At 39.6% G+C, this 17,933-nt stretch overlaps 1 protein-coding gene and 1 pseudogene across 6 annotated transcripts in view; both read left to right on the plus strand.

The window, feature by feature from the left end:
* Positions 1 to 141: 141 nt before the first annotated feature.
* LOC111270142 (Na(+)/citrate cotransporter) overlaps positions 142 to 17,933 on the plus strand; it is a 34,088-nt gene continuing 16,296 nt past the window's right edge. For 3 of the 6 annotated variants that reach the window (XR_015314873.1, XM_086972376.1, XM_022850199.2), the window contains exon 1: positions 12,337 to 12,448. Coding sequence is in view for 5 of the 6 variants with exons in the window: in XM_086972376.1 (XP_086828502.1) it covers positions 12,342 to 12,448 (107 nt within the window). In the remaining variant the exon portion in view is untranslated. Of the gene's footprint in view, positions 348 to 5,893; positions 6,003 to 9,607; positions 9,708 to 11,535; positions 11,686 to 12,332; positions 12,449 to 17,933 lie in introns of those variants that run through there. The other 3 variants (XM_022850203.2, XM_022850206.2, XM_086972377.1) reach the window with 3 other exon arrangements.
* Positions 12,958 to 13,882, plus strand: LOC147752157 (small subunit ribosomal RNA; annotated as a pseudogene; the record flags this gene model as incomplete).

Below are 17,933 nucleotides of genomic sequence, written 5' to 3' on the forward strand. Positions count from 1 at the left end.
CCATCGAGGAAGTCTCGGATGAGATCCAACGCAGATCTCGGTGAACTTGCCTATTGTACATCGCGCAATACTTTACAACACAGTAAGGAGATAGCTCTATACTATACAGTATTGTGATCAATGATAACAATCAATCAATCAATCAATGATCGCAATCATGCGATTAGGACATGTATACACAGTAAGTGTGTCTAACTGATGGACAGTTTTTTCATTGAGCAGTAAACATACTATGCGAACGACACATTTTATCCTCAAATGCATCACCATTGCTACTTACGGCGTAAAAAAGCAGTTCAAACAAGGTTCTGTGCATCGGAAAGTGGTTGGCTATGGGTTTACTACAGGTGGGTAACGAAAGCAGTTATTATACGTCTCTGGCTGTGCACTGAAACCGCTTTTAGGTGAAGCTTTACCTTAACTTTCTTTTTATCAGTGGAATTAGGGATGCTCTACTAGTTCGTAGTACAGCAAGGGCCTAGTACCACAAAGAAGATGGTTTCTGGGCATTCCGAATACACCATTTAAGTCACCGTAGCCTAGAGACGCATAATAATCGTTAAGTTAGTAGTCAAACCCAAAAAACACATATTTACAATACAAGAAAAAAGAATTCTAGCGTCTACGACATAGCCAGTGTAGATAGTACTTGGCGTATAATGCTTAGAATAAGTTCAATTGACTGGCTCTTTTTTAACTTCGAACTTACTCACGCGAAAGCTATGCGTACCAGCAATATTGGTGTTCACTGCAGAAGCATTGTGAGCATGATACGCTTATATAGCGACCGTATTACGTACACTATATTTGCGCATATACGAACAATGAAAATATCTACATATATGAATAAGGTAAATGTGGTATCCGGCTTCTCTGTTAGTACTTATCTAGCGACGCTGAATTTCTCGGCTACTGACTCTACAACGACTCTCTAAAATTATTTTGTAAATACTGAACATTTTCCTTTTGCGTTTTATTTAAACTAGTAAAAGCACAAAATGTACATTCTAGTAGATTATCGAATTCTCTATTATTTATTATTTATCTTTAAGCATAGACTCGCTCGATTTTTTTCTCCGAATCTTTTTCTTTTATAGTAGGTACGTCACTCGTATTTACTTGCTTCTGAAAATAACCATTGTTGGCATATACTACGAACACAATGTACAATTACAGTCTTTTTAGTTAAATAACGCCGTCTATATACACAGGGGTTGGTAAAAAGATATAGTACATGCTTTATTCTAGCTTATAGCTTCACAGAATGCTAAGTTTGTTGTTTGAAAAATACGTTCTTATTCGCGTAATAATTGCAGTCAATCGCCGAAGGTTGATTCAATCATAAACTTTAATTACTTATGTAAATAGATTTCGAGATAAACTAAAAATAAGCTGCTTTACGATACTTTCGGTTTTTTGATAAGGCAACCACCTATCAGTGGTATAGCGTCCTGTAAATATTTGTCCATGTACAGTAGGTTGGATTTGTTAATTTTGTGTTATTCTTTATATTTGTTAATTTCGTTAATATGTTAAACTTGTTGTGTAACGAATTCATGTGGTCCGACCACAGTCAACGATATATCGCTGATTCTGCTCTCGCTGTCGTTGCTGTCAATACTGCTTACCGCTTTCAGTCTCTCAGCGTTTTACTGACAATAGTGAATAGCCTTAGAGCAGAGTTATACTGTGAACTATACCGCCTCATCGAGATATCGTCGTCTGAGTTGCTGTAACGCAAGCGATATATGCATAGGCCCCGTCCTTCAGAAAGGTTGCTAAATATAGACACCCCTTGACAGTCCTTCTGGTCGCTTTTCCGTCCTTTCGTTGGAAACATTATCTCAGTTTTTGTCAGGAACCCAAAAATGTTCGCACACTGTGTCTACTTTGTTCGCTTGCCCTTTTTTTACTGAAATGTCACATCGGGCTCCCCTAGATGCTGGCCTGAGGCAACTGCAATAGCTGAAATGAGGACAAAAGCACTCGACAACAACGCGTGCTTTTATTTGTGTGTGGTTATTTTGTACTTTTGTTAATCACAAAGGTCCCCTGGCAACTCTCAAACGTCGATCAAAAGAAAGATGGCCGGTACGTCCTTGACCTCCCTTTCCAGTGTCGAAGAAGGCAAGCCAAATCGAGAGTCACCAGTATCGCTGCCTGTGGTATGACAACCAATAACAGTGAGTAATAGTCGCTAACTTTACCGACTATTCATTGTTGTTACAATGGCAGAGACACCGAGCAGGTCCACAATAATCATCATCTCGATCGACAACACGGAACTCGAACTGAAAAACGAATCAGTGAGGAACGGACAGGAATTGAGGCGCATTTGGCAATTTCAGCTGGAGAATACATAGAAGGAAAAAGGAGGGTAACGCATTACTCCGTAAAAGGGCTAGAAAAGTTTTCCTTTCTGGAGGGCTTGGGGGCTAACTGTAAAAATGGCATTTTTACTATCTGTTTCGTTCCGGCCGCTGGAACTACGGGCATTAACACTAAAATCTCATCAGAACGGTGTTCGGGGGCAGAGGCTTTGGTAGAGAAAAACCTCGACAAATAACAAGCGGCACAAAAGGAGAAAACGAATTAGGACACGAAAGAACAATGGAAATTCCCATTGAAATCAGCTGCCACCATCTAATAGTCGGGGGCAATCAGGAAGAAAAGAGAGGGGCGCTGTGGTTGTAAAAAAGCAGCAGCGACCGGGCTTCCGTCAGCTGATCCATAAGAATTTACTCGCTTTCCAAACTGATTCAACGCCAAAAAATCAGCCAGTCGTTCTACAGGCGCAAAGACGGTTATCGATGATGCATGCACGGCTGGCCCACACAAGGAAGGCCCCTTCCCATTTCCACAGTTACCTCTCTCTGCTTCTTAATCTCTAGGACGATAGAACATATAAACGGCAATAAAGCGATAACAAAACAAGAGGACACGTACTCATTGGGACATGGTTAATCCAAGTAATCATCTTCAGAGAGATGGATCGGGTTTGTTTACGACATAAGCAGCTCAGCAGCCGCATACTTCCTTCGCTTGGTCGTGTATAGGCCTTTCGGATACACTTCGAAAAAAATCCTGAACAAAAATTACCACAACAATAATTTTGTTTGTCGTGGTTATTTAACTGAACATGTATACGTCCTTATCAAACGTAAGCAGATATACAGGTGCCGTCAGACAAAATTGTTTATTCTTCTGAGACGAACGTTAACTGCAGACGCGTAATATGCGCTTTTAGCGTGCAATTAAAAAAAGTGGTTATTATATCAGCTGACCCATATATACATATATATATGTGTATATACATACAATTTTTGTATAAAATAGACGTAGGGGCAGTCTTTTAAGCAGCTGCATTGCGAACAAAAAATTGAAACCTAAAAAAAGTTTGAAAAATACGGTGACCCCATGTCAGCAAGGATCTCTATCGGAAACATTGTAACTGTACTGGTTGTTCAAGCATTAATGGAAGCTTATGAGGTCACAATCCTACTCGCGACGTGGAGGAGACGTTTTTCTTAAATGTTTTATTTAACTATCTGTAAATATCATGAGCGGATCAGTTTCATTGATATCTAATGAACAACAGCCTGCAATTAGCTTGTACGCATGTAAACCTATAGAGACGGAAGAGTAGTGGCCACAGTGAACGTATTTGGCAGTCTTAACGTTCAGGTAAGTCGGATCCGTTGTAGGTTGAATCTAGTTCTGCTAGCATCGGTCAGCTATGCTTTGCACAGTACGTAGCAGTGGCATTAAGTAATATTAACGCTATTATTAAAGACGACATCTGACAATCGATAGCCTATTGACTCACTTCGTATACAATCTGGCCGACTTCGCACGGTTCATAGGACTCGGGCAAAAGTCGGCTGCCAGTAAGAAAACAAGAATTTAATTTTTTATCGAACACCTATTAGTACGGTGCAGATTTGACGAGCCTAGGACACATTAAGGCATGTTTTGTAAGCACTTACAGACAACAATTTCTTCGGCTGCGAATAAGCAACAATCTGATAGTCCTGCCTTATAAACGAATAGATGTGTAAACGTCCAACGTCCACTACGTGTAAACAAAACGGTAATATGACTGTATATATTAGTTATTACAGTATTTAAGATTATGCCATCTACTAGGGCAGAGAGGGTTACAGTATAAAAATAAGAACCACTTTAGATCAGTGAGCTCAGTCAAGACAAATTGCTTGCTGAAGTGTGACATATATGCTTCGGTCCGACAGCCTCTGAGAATTCCTCGAAAACGCATCGGTACGATCTAGAATGTGCTACGAACTAATTGGTCTACAATGAAAACGAGGAAGAGTTGAAAATGATATTAACTATGCATACATTTAAGCTGCTTTACCTAAAGTAATTGCGATTCGATGGCATGGTCTCTGGTGTGCGATGTATAGAGATTTAGCTGAAAATAAAAGCTAAGTTTTGCCAGAGCGATGCAAAAGTAGTTCGGATCCTGTTGCTTGCTAGGAGATCATTCCATGGGCGTGAAAAAGCATGAACTCATTTGATTCTTGGGCACAGTAACGCTTAAAAGGTAGCGAACGTCCAGATGCGAAAAGATTTCGCTAAACTGCCCTTTGAAACATAGTAGGGCTCAAATGTAGAAGGACACCATCGAGGATAGATGTAGGTGAAACCGAGTAACTATTTGTCGGACCTTTCATAGTTTTCAGCAAAAATGAACATGAAGAGCTGCTGCGGTACCTGGCACATAAAGGCAGATCACAATGAGCAGACTAAAGAAAAACGGATAAAATGCCATTGCAGTTTGAATAGCAACGACATATATTGTATGCTATTTTCACTGAAGAGTATCTCTTTTCAACGGTACTCAGCTGCGTCACTTAATGAAAACGGGTTGTACTCGCTGACGTGCGTTTCAACGCGTCACTATTCAATTGAATAGTTATTGTGAATATTAAACTAACAGGCCAAAAATCTAAACAAAAAGTAGGCCAAGAGTCCCCTTTTGGCGTTTAGGAGACTGAACTTTCGATACCTCAGCCAACATGAGAAGTTGCGTGTTTAAAAAAAGTTTTTTATCTTGTACTTTCCAAGGTGTCACTCAAAAGAGCCATAAGAGCTAAAAGGTTGAGTCAGCTACAAGCTCATACATTTCGCAGTATAACACAACGAACACCAGTAAAAAGTAATTGTGAACTATTTGACGATTCATTGTTAGCTCTTTTCAAAGGCCCGTTCGACGTTCCTATGTTTTTTTTCATTTGATTCGTCGAAATGTTTACAGCAGCTGAGCAGATCTAAATGAAAGCGTAGTTCTCTGTACGAGGTTATTAGAAACAGTCTAGAGTCACTCTCGTTCTTCAACTCTGTTGTGTGTAGCAACATTGAAGGCCTATTGTGTTAGTTGATTGCCTAAGTAAAATATTTGTACACGCTTAGCCTCGCCGAATTCGGTCGACGCGGCGAAGGCTAAATCTTTCGGATACAAAATCAAATACCGGATGCTTTACGATTGATGATTACGAAGTTTATTTAGAACAGAATGGCTGCATTGGTGGGTTGAATTCGTAAGTATTTTAAAGTACGTCCCTTACCCACCACCCTTACACACTGGACCCCCAGGCGTATTTAACTTGTTGGCAAGCCTTTATCCTGTACACACACATGCATAGACATACGCACACACATCCTTGTTCAGACACGTTATTGAGTAATAATATTCTGCATAAGCCCACAGATTGTTATTAAACGCGCCAACCTACGTGTACACACAAAGGGAATTACATGTGCGTTACTTGATGGTTACCAACCGCGCTGATTTTTACAAATGCTTTGTTATTAAAAAAAAGCTAAAGTATGATGTGGTTTATAGTATTTCCCAGCGAATAACAACCAGGAATGCAAATCAGATGTAGGCCGTGGGTGTCCGTCGAAAATGGAATGAAATCGTGCAAGCTTCGACAGAGCTTCGACTTACTCATTAGAAGCTTGAGATAATTATTTCTAAGGTAAATCGTGCAGAAATACTAGTACCGTTCAAACTTGATAGAAAATGTGTGTGTTATTTAGCTGGTTTTGGTTCATTATTAAAAAATATGTTAGCCAGACAACATTTAATTGGTTGGTAATGTATTGACGACAAGTCGGCCTGAAAACATTGCGAACCAATCAAATTTCTGTTATTTTTTTTTGTGTTGATCCTCATTATCTTTGATCTAGTTGACGCCGATGGTAAGAACCTGACAACTGTACATTTGAGTTTAATATATTCACTAGTATGATATTGCCTATGGCTATACTTAGTTTACTCAACGGTGAAACCTTCCGAGTGCGAGTCCATAGGTAAAATCTGAATATTATGATGCGCAGGCTTTCATTAGTCTATCACAATTGCCGACATATTGGTAGTAGGGTAGCTAAGGTAGGAAGGGCCATTTCCAGTAGGCCTCTTGTCGTAGTGCCGTTGTCACATGTGGCGCAGGCCATCGTGGAACTATTTTTGTCTAATGCGAGTATCCTCATTCGTAGTCAGTCAATGCACATTGGAAATGTGCTAAGTTTTATGTGAAAGTGTGCTAAATTCAGCTTTACCGGCTTTTTGATCTCAAGAAAGGACGCTTGCTTAGAACAGATTGGAAGACCCAGTTGAGACTAAACGAGAGAAATCAGTAAAAGTTCGATATTACAAAGGAAGTTAAAATGAAGGTTACTAGGAATATTTAGTTATAGCTGATCAGGTTTTACCGTGTAAGCGTATATATAAATCTGATCAAGAATCAGTCCAGCTGATTCTTGATCAGGTTGGCGAGAACACCAGAAGGTCTCCTATTGCATTTCGAGAAAGTTAGTTTGCTACTTTTCCAAACGGCAGAGGATAGAGCATGCAATTTTGTGCAGTAAAAAGGATCTCTATGATATAACTGTATATAGGGTCAATCAAAATAACTGTGAAAAATTCTATGAGGAACTTGATAGTGTACCGGGTACACACCCACCCGTACCCGTGGAGTTTTGCTTCTCTTCCGGAATTTTCTATTCGGGCTTGTGTAATGCTTCTGGTAAGGAGAATCATTATAAGAGTTCAGGTTTTAAAGATGGCTGAATTCGTACTGGATGGCTACGTTGCAACATGTAGCATCAGGTATGGAGATTTGATCAAGTATAGCATACTTGATTACATTCAGGATTCGCCTTTGCATCTTTTTACAAATACCAGTAGTAAGAGTGTCCCGATAATAATAAAAGCCTGCGATCAGTCTAAAAGTATTGCATATGTATGTGCAGACAGAGCAACGAAGGAGGTAACGTTGATCAAAAGCTAGAAAGCAAATTACTTATCGGTTCAACGGAAAGATACATTTGAAGCTACGAAATAGTTGACTTCATTTTGAACCGACGTTACCTCAACTGCGACGATACTCGTTTTTCTAACAAAAAACACACTTTTATATATTGTGCATTGCTTTTATATATTTGCATGCATATATCTAAAGAAACACTTTTTACCGCATATCGCTAGGTTACAGCTATATCTGTGGCTGTGACGAATGAAGTGTTTTCAATGACAAAATTCACATACACCCATTGATCGAAAACGTACGTGCCACGAACGTAGATTCAAAGCATGCGCTAAGCTGACATGGCCGTAAGCTCCAAACATCAAACCATATAAGGCAACAAATACTTCTAACGCCAGCATACACCTAACACTTCAAGCTGACCTCTTTTTCATGTATACGATGTTACCCACATCCATACCGCACAACAATATGTAACGTATATAGTTGTTTATCCTATACTATCTGAACCATAGAGTATCGAACTGAAAAGGATCCGGATAGTTTTTGATAAAATCTATGAACTGTTGTTCTCTACAGTAGGAGAACGCATCAACTCAATAAAGAGTAAACACCGAAAGAAAAAATGGCGGAGTAAGGAGCAGCCAAGCGCTTACAGGCTTCATAGATTTTGGCTAGGACTGGAGAAAAGTTTTGACTGTCAGTTCATGTAAAAGGCTTGGAAAGATACACGACCCTATGAGAGATCAGTAAAAATTTGTCCCTTTGGAAAGAATGTTTTCGCACAAACCCGGATTTAGATAGAAGCTCTCATTTTGAAATGATAAACAAGGTAAGAAAAAAAGGCACAAAGATTGAGTGTCAAACTTATGTCATAATCTAGACTGGCTAGTGGATGTTTCGGAATAGCTAGACATAATCTGAATAGTGGAATTATGACCTATTTAGCGAATCAGAAATGAAAACCAATTATAAAGAAGACCGGCAAATGTCCGTTGATATAATGATAAATCAAATCGATTCGACGGTTTTATTCGAGTGGTGCGCAGATGCTATTTGGATGCAGACTTGTTGCACGGCGCACCACACACCCTCGATGGGAATAGTGAAATCTGTACATATCGCTTTTGCGAGATAACAAGCTTTGACAAAAATATTGTTGTTAGATCCGCACCTCGACTTGGTCGAACGTCCCTGTTTCTAATTATGAAGGTGCTTGTCAATGCATTGAAACGTTCGTTTGCCAGTGAGGTTGAATTTTTCGGTTAATGGCGCCCTTATTTCTCCATGGCAGCTCATCTTGATTTTGTTCATTTTCGACACCTGCGTAGATGCTGCGTGCGTCGTGTGTAGCTCAACATGTATGTTGAGGATGCAAGGCACATATATATATATATATTTTTACCACTCTAAAGATTAGTCGCAGAGAACTATATCTGTGGGAAACTGTTATGGCAGCCCTCATGTCGTGGGCAGAATTGGGTCTGCACGTGAAAAATACTTGACTGGGTTGTTGATGTTCAGGGTGTAGCACCACACTGTTTTTCAACAAATTCTTTCAAATCGAATCTTTTCGTCACTTGTATCTTGCAACAGCATATCACCATTGTTTTTCGTCGAGCCTTGCGCACGTTTTTATATGATCTGCATACACTAGAAAAGTAAAATACAATGCAAGTAATATGTGCACTACAAAATATATCTATGAGGACTCAGGATTGTCCCTTGGAGACAATCCGAAGTGGGTCCGGACCTTAGCACGAAAGGTACGGCCGCTGACAAAACTTTGTATCTAGTTCTCTTCTCGATTACCAACGCCGAAATGGAAAAGCATCTTGAGATGTGTGTATGCACGTAACGTTTCGATATATATATATATATATGGAACATCTAAACAAACACTGGTAAGCCACTTGCCTGAAAAAAAACTAAAATACTCACTTGCATTATGTAATCCATGTTTTAAATACATCTGAACCTGGAATAACAGAATAAAAATTATTAGAGCAACAACCCAATGATCGCAAATTGACTTTATGTAAAAACGCACTCTATAGGTAAAATAAGCTGAGTTGCATGGTGACACATCTCCATGCAACATCATCATATAAATTTTCTTCTAGCATATGTTTCTTATACTCTCCTACAAAATCTAGGAAATAACCGAAAACCGTACGAGACTAATTTTACTCATAGATTTGCCACAACGATTACCTGTCGCAATAAAATGGATCAGTTCTTGCATTGCTACATTTACATGTAGGTACGCGTATTTTGAAAAGAGATGTTATATTATTTTTTCCTTTCCGTTTTAGAATGAAGATTACCTGGCAATCGGTGAAGCCGAAGCTACGGTGTCTTGTAGCTGTTATTATACCTGTGCTACTGTGCCCTTTACTTCTGTATGGAACCAGGGTACGTATAGGGTTGAAATGCGTCCTATATTCGATAAAGACCTTCATTGAGTTTTTATTTGTTTACAAAGTACTCTTGCTTTTATTTATTTCATGTATAATAATTTTAGCTAGTAATGATTCGAATCTAGATCCAATGAGCGCGTAATCGGAGCATTTTGGGCTCGTTTTCTTCTGGTCTCAGTTCATTCGAAGTCAGTTTTCGATATTTCATAGTGATTCTCAATATCCGCAGTTGATATCTGGTGGTCGTGGGCATGTGACGAGTAAGGCTTCAGTAGACCGAAAGCAAACACAGCTCGATAAATGGCCCATTTATAGCTTTTACCTTGACAGCAACGGCGCGTAGGTTTAACACATTGGGACTGGGCATAATCTGCAACCGTTGACCACGGGTCTGAAGTGAATCTCCAGAAACATAGTTGATCTACTGTCGTTCCGAATAGTCGACTTAAATTTAGTGGATTTCACAAAGCTTCACAAGGGCGTAATGGTTTTCCCTGCGAACAAAAAACGTCTGCTCTAGAATGCTTAACGACATCCTGATATCGTCAAACAGACAAAATGTGTCTAAAAAACAAGCGGATACACCGAACGCTCAATAGTTCGTTTTTAAGCTTGCTGCCAGTGGAATGAGTTTAGGGCAGAACGTATGCAGACGTAGAAGCAAACAAGATCTCTAGTCAAGTTTAAGTCATCTTGCTGTGAATATGCCATTTAAAATGTTTTTCATAAGAACAATATGCTTATTAGTTTATCATTCCGTTGTAGTGAAACTCTTCCTGTGATAATGGATGTGACTAAGTTTAGCTTATTTCTACCCTTTTCTATACTTCGCCCGGAGCAGTTAATGCTGCTTGACCAAACGGGGCCTGCTTTCTTATCGTTTGTTAGGAGGTGCTTTTTGCCTCTACGATGGCCGACATAAGCAGCGGTGGGTCGACGACCTCTTAACCAGTGTTGTTGGAACTTCGGCCAGTTAACTGCATTGTTATATGACTCACTTGGCGTGCATATGGAGCACCTCTATTGATGTGACTGCGAGAAGTTTAAACCTTCAAGCATACGAACGTACATTTTGTCGTTAGGTCATCACCGTTTTACAACAATATGATTATAATAAAACATTAAAAATAGTGATATGGTGGTACGCGTGATTTATCAGCGTGCTCGCTTTGCTACTTACGCAAATTGCAAAACCCGAGGTGAATTAGATAGAAATTAGGAAAATGGCCGCAAAACTCTAAGCTAGAATCCGCGAAAAATAAATTCACATAAAAGCTCTGCTATTCCATTACGAGAGGTACTTTTCGTTGAGTTCACATGAAAGTCTCTAGTTCGGAAAGAATCATTTTCGAAGCTGGTAGGAAATCTAGCACGTTTAGCATTATCTCTCTAGAACGTCGGAAGACCATAGGCGTTTAGAAGTTATCATTCTAATTTATTCACTAAATGACCAGTCACTTGAGACTTTCGCAATTTTTGCCTTGTACAAAAATGACTTATTCTCATCACGATTTAATTTATGTGTAATTTTTAAATACAAATTTACTACAGAGACGCTTTGAATGATTATCATTATATATCAGCCCGTCTGGTAGTGTTATCGACGTTCAATGGCATTAGTGCATGTGAGGTAAGCTAAAAAAAAAATTCTCCAGCAGGTAAAATTGCACGTGAGCTAGCCGCCGCTAATAGTACTAACAAATGTTGCCGAGTTTTTTTCTTTCGGCATTTTCATAAAGCACTACGTTGGTCGGTTGCCGTTTACCGCCAACCGATTACTCCGGAACTATAACATAGCTCCCTCTACGTGTACGTGATTTCAGGAAGCGCGATGTACTTACGTTATAGCTCTGATGGCTGGTTACTGGATGTTCGAAATCATGCCTCTTTCTATTACATCATTACTGCCAGTCTGTCTTTTTCCACTGTTAGGCGTTATCTCTACGTCTGACGCTTCACTACCGTACATGAAGGCACGTCACATAGAATGCTTTTTAAATATGGATGACTTTTAAATCGTCATTACTTCTTAAACACTGGTAAATTATAATGAACAAAAAAATCGTGTGATCACTTGGCACCAAATGCATTTAGTACTTGTTCCGTTGTTAAACCTCGTTAGGGTGCCGGCCTCGTTAGGGTGAATAACTCTAGACAGGCAAAGCGGTAATTTGTTGTCGACAGCCAAATATAATATATGCAATAACATATTTATAGCATGTTATTATATATATTTACCCTTTAGTGTTAATAGCATGCCATCTCACAGGCCTCTAAGAAGAAGCAATCCCGATCCTTTTCAGCGATAGATTCAGCTGTGTCTGAATGGCCTATAAACAGTCATGATATTTCAGTGTCTCTCCTTTGGTGGCAATAAAATGTTTAGGAGGAAATGGCCATAAACTTGTGCATTAGTTAAGCGTCTTTGACAATATGAGGTAGTACTTTCGACTATGCAATGAAGTATTTATAAATGAGTTTTTAGATAGTGCGTCATCAATAGCTACGTAGCGATGCAATTTTCACTCTTTTAATTTTATATATATCATACATTAGCATATCATAGAAAAATATCACTCAATTTAACCGTTATTTTCTTTACAAATACCGGTAATTTCAGGATTCAATCATGCTATTTTTGGCGGGAATGATCATGGCAGGGGCTATTGAAAAATGTAACCTGCACAAGAGAATAGCCCTTAAAATTTTGCTTATCGTTGGAGGGCAAGCTCAGTGGTAGGTGGTCTTGTATTGTTCTATACTTGTTATATTTTAATGTAATTTCTCTACAGTTGGCATTATTTATATCTATCTGGCTATAACTTTTCGATTTTTCCTCCCATACGGTCCAACATATCCATAGTGCTATTTGTCAAAAAATTACACATGTGAAGCTAAGCCGGACATTCAGAATTGACTTAATGCGGTCAAGTATGATTGTAAATTTTGCTATTCAGATAAACACAAACTGCGAGACCTAGCCTAGATGCATATGTTTGCATAAGATAAAGAAGACCGTAGTCAGACGTACGTCGTCACTACTCTCTTTGAAACAAAAGTTTTGTCGACCGAACTGACCCCCCCCCCTTCCCAATGATGTCGAAAATTTGCCTAGCCGGGAATCGTTTGTTTCGACACTACCCACGTACGTGTTGACGTACGATGACTGACTTCAACAGGGCATTAACGTTTCGTAGTTAGTCTGTATCAATAGGACTAATGCGACCTCGGTAGATAAGGTAAAACTGGTTGATCCTGCCAGCAGTCATATGCTTGTCTTAAAGATTGAGCCATGCATGTTTTAAGTTCATACCTATGAATGGTGAAACCGCGAATGGCTCATTAAATCAGTTATAATTTCATAGGATGTGTTTTGTTAATTGGATAACTGTGGTAATTCTAGAGCTAATACATACATATACGTTCAGCTTGCTGGATGTGCTTTTATTAGTGCAAACCATGTCTTCGGACTTCTGTTGATGATTCTGAGTAACTTTGCCGAGCATTTCAGCATAAAACTGGTGCTATTCCTTCGAAGTATCTGCTCTATCAACTGTCGATGGTATATTATATGTTTACCATGGTTGTAACGGGTAACGGGGAATTAGGGTTCGATTCCGGAGAGGGAGCCTGAGAAACGGCTACCACATCTAAGGAAGGCAGCAGGCGCCCAAATTACCCAATCTCGGCACGGGGAGGTAGAGACAAAAAATAACAATGCGGGACTCTCATGAGGCTTCGTAATTGGAATGAGTACATTCTAAATCCTTTAACGAGGAACTACTGGAGGGCAAGTCTGGTGCCAGCAGCCGCGGTAATTCCAGCTCTAGTAGCGTATATTAAAATTGTTGCGTCTAAAAAGCTCGTAGTTTGCAAACCTGCCTTGGCTTACACTAGTCCCTGTTGGGGCACCGTTTGTTGAGCGCAAATATAGATAACTGTTTTTGCCGACTTCATTGTTTGGCTTATAAGAGTTATCAAATATCACTTTGATTAAATTAGAGTGCTTAAAGCAAGTGTGTTACTTGGATCTAAATGCATGGAATGATGGGATATGGTGTTGTTCTATTTGTTGGTTTTTGAACGATGAAATGATTGAAAGGAACTGTTAGGGGCGGCTAATGCGACCTCGGTAGATAGGCAAGCGCTTACCACTAACGTCACGATAAGCTGGGCTCAATAAGCTACATTAGTTCTAATCGAGTAACATGCTCCAAATCGCATATTTGCTCTCGGAACAGCCTTTCTTCAAATGGCCATCCATTCGAGCTTCCACCTGCTTTAAACGAACTTAAGTGTCACTCACCCCGACTATTACCAAAGGCACCCCGTGTATTTGTATTAAGTTGTCAAAAAAGTATTGAGCATTTCTCTAGCTAGGTAGCTTCAGAGTAAACTACATACATTTCAGCTACTCGGCAACATTAAGAGAACGTGGGTGGAAAATGTTTGACGCATCTCTCTCAATTCAATGGAAAGATAATGGAAGTTTTAGCGGAAGGGTTAAAAAATCATTTGCATGCCTAAAACCTATAAGATCATGAAGTTACCAGAAATATACAGAAGGCTATCGATAAAAATGGCGCCTGCTTGCTTTAGTAATGTTACTTTATAAATATGCTTGAATTTTGACGTGAAAACTGCCAAACTTTTCGGACAAACCGGAGATGGAAACAGCTTATATGAGATCTAACAAGAAGCTCACCATCTCCTACGTTCAAACGTCATTTCCTGATGTAAAAAAAAGGTGTATATGACTGGTACACAGGTATCCGTCCAGAAGATATTGTGATTTTGAATAACATTTGTTTGGCTGTAAGTAAACTTGTAACTTTCCGCAGTTGGTGCAAATGTATCTTGCAGAGGTTGTTGCAGTTAAATGTATTAGTAGTCGCTGTCGATTTCCGCAGAAACTCGTAAGCTGCGCAAGCTTGCAAAGCCTCTTGAAAATAACGCGAAACATAAATACCCAACATAAAATTGGACCGTATAAGTAATGTATCTCGTAAATTACTACGAATTCTGTTAAGATACTTAGATGTTATTTACACGCGAAGCGGTCCCTATGGCATAAGTCCGTTTACTTTCTAAGAACGGAATGTAACATTTTTATGATTTAACATTATTCTTAAGATAGCAGGCTTTCAGGGAAACGAATACATGCAGACGATAGTGTCGTTTTCCAACGTAGATACCCTTACACTTGCTGATATTTACAACTTCGAACTCAACTTAATAAGTTCGTACCGTTACACGACTAGGAATACGATTTTTAATGTTTCTTTTTTGCTTGATTTGAGAAATTCACAACGAGAATCATAGCTGACTGAACCCATGCGAACAGGCAAGCACGTTTTCGCCGCCAGTCATAACTTAACTAACTTCAGTTCCAAGGGAGCAGTGATTGGCAGTCGTCTATTTGGAATGACTTAACTTCGAGCATGCTGAGTTGGTTAACAAAGTAGAGGTGGAACAGGCAACCTGCTACATCCGTCGGCGTGGTTGGAAAAAAATATCCCAAGAACTCATTCGCCGTTGACGATAGTTGGCCTTGACATTTGTCATAGTTACCCTTCGTAGCGTTGATGAGGACACTGGGCTCTATCTCATTATCCACGCAGTGTTCATTTTATGCATACCACTACTACAGTGATTGTTGCAAAGTAGCAGGATTCTTTGGCCGTAGTATACGTCTGATTCGCTTTCAATGTCGGGTAGAGAATCAAGAAGACAGTAGTTGAACAAGAAGTTGAAGTGGGGAGGCATATCAGTTGATTCCGTTGAATTAAACGCACCACTGACCTTTAGCTTCGTTCATGTCAGCTAGTCGCTGAACGACGCTCCGGTCTGTGATCGGCCTCGCTGAAATTCGTTATGTTTTCACTAACCTATCTAAACAGCACTTGGCCGCAGGGCCTTACTACAAGCAGGAAAGACTAAAACGTATGGAAGAAAAAATGTATTTTCTTCTCATTTTCTGAGAGAGAACTGTAGTTACCTTAAGGGATTCGAACTCAGATCTATTTGAGCTTGTTCTATAGCTTTTCTCCTTCTCAGAATGCACTTTACGTCGACAATTTACAACAATTTACGACAATTTACGTCGTGATAATGGATTTTTACCTGCCACAAGCTTCCTATCTACAAAATTTTGTCAGTAAAAAGTGCTGAAAAAGGGACCGTGAATTAAGAGCTTCAGCAGAACTCTGGCACGAGCCTAGCACGGTATAGTGACGAATAGACAAGATTATAACGCTAGTAGCTGATAGTTATCAAAAAAAAAGTTAGAAAAACTTTTAAGATACAACGAAAATGACCTGAAGTGAGTGAATAAGCAACGCGGTACTATAAAAAGGTTGAATTTAAACCCGAATTAGCGGTAATTTCTTTTTTCCTTTTCTTGCTCAATCTTGCGATTGTACCAAAGGCATTAGTGCTGGAAGAGATGCGAGAACATCTGAGACAGCAGTAGCTAACCATTGCGTCGGGTAATCCCGAGAACTACTCAGAGCCCTTTAGGCTTAGTACCTTGGCACGGTTCTACTTGTTGAAATGTCGACAATACAGCAGTTTACGTGAATACGTGCGAATTGAAAATCAAGCGCTTTCTAAAAAGCAAAAGAACTGGTGTGCATCGTCAAGCCCTACTAATGCTTCCGACAAAAAGAGTTGATCTGTCAAAGCGCGTTTCTGTGCTTATTTTCATGTTATAATATTCGTTGGAAATATGTCTATCGAAATTCATGTCTCAATTGGAGATAAAAATTTTACAGGAACGAAATATACTCCAGGTATGTCTAAATGATAAATGAAAATACGTTAACTACTATTATCATCTATGACTTTTTAAGTGCTTTTTTCATGTGATTTCCCTGTTGCCTCAGCGCGCCCCATTAGAATTATTTTGGAAAATTATGCTCCGAAAGATGTATGAACTGAAACCATTAATTTGCTAACTATTTTGCAATGTCTTTGAAAAGATCATTATTTATTATGGAAAAACGAAAATCGTCTCGTTCAAGGAATAAAATATTTTTACCGTTTGCGAGTTTTCAAGGGCACACGAAAGATGATCAAATCGATGAGTAGTTCGAAAAAAGTTCCTGTCTTGCTAAAATGGGACTTCCCAAGATAATTTTAAAACATATACATATGTGTGTGTGTGTGTGTGTGACTTGTCAATATTTGGTCTACATAACTGCTGCCGCCCTCGAGCCTCAGTTGCTCCTAATGAGCATTGTGACAGATGGAAGGATGAATGGAATTGACCAAATGCGGGCAACTACCTACCGTACAAGTTCCTAGGTAACGCTGTCTATTGTTTGTCCTTAGACTCTTTTTTTGGCTTCTGGCCAAAGCTGGCTATTCTTACATACAAGTTGAACTGGCGAGAACAGATCTACAAAAAGACCACCCTAGAAGTACAAATTGATGATCTACTTAAAGCTACTTTATGCAATAATCTATCTTTATATACTGATGTACGCTGCATTAGCAAAAGCCTTCTATGGAGACTATAATTAGAGTTTGCTGGATTCGCCTTGTGTTGTTTGTTTTTATTTCTTTGCCTGTTTCCCTTCTTTGCTTGGAGAAGATGGGCCACAGTGTGTGTCTTTTGTCGACCATCTTGTGTTAGTCACAAGCGTTATTTTGGTGTGCCAATCGAAACATCTATGCGTATGTGACTCAGTTCATTCGGAGTTGCGCGGAAGACTACGTATCAGCTGACTATTGGTATCTGTCGGTGCGTTTCATCCTGCTCCGACGTGAAGATCAGATGGGCTATGCGAGCACATTGAATTGGGAAGGTGTTGTCCTGTGCGGTTGACGCTCGCCGCAAGAGAACTTTTCAGCGTCGATTCTCACAGTATTTACGAGTGAGCATTGATTCTCTGGTCGTACAGCCAGTAGAGGCTAAGCATATACGAGGGTTTGTTTCCGTCCGGGATGTTTGCCTTAGAGACGCGTAGTGCACCGGCGAAGTAGTTGCGCACTGTTGCCAGCTGGCTCTAAGGAGTAACTCGTAGTATAGCTACATCGAGGAAAGGATTTGCCTACGTGAAAACTGTGAAGCGGTGTCCCAATTCACGCAGATCTGACTAGCGAGGTGGTCTAATATTTCCGGCGTAATATGTTGCCGGGTGATGTTATTTTTTAAAAGTTATTTTATGATTCTTATCTTTTTTTTGCATGTACGGAGTCAATTGTGCAGGTTAAATAC

This window comes from Varroa jacobsoni, unplaced genomic scaffold, assembly GCF_002532875.2.
Source record: "Varroa jacobsoni isolate VJ856 unplaced genomic scaffold, vjacob_1.0 scaffold_1449, whole genome shotgun sequence".
Classification (NCBI taxonomy): Eukaryota; Metazoa; Arthropoda; class Arachnida; order Mesostigmata; family Varroidae; genus Varroa; species Varroa jacobsoni.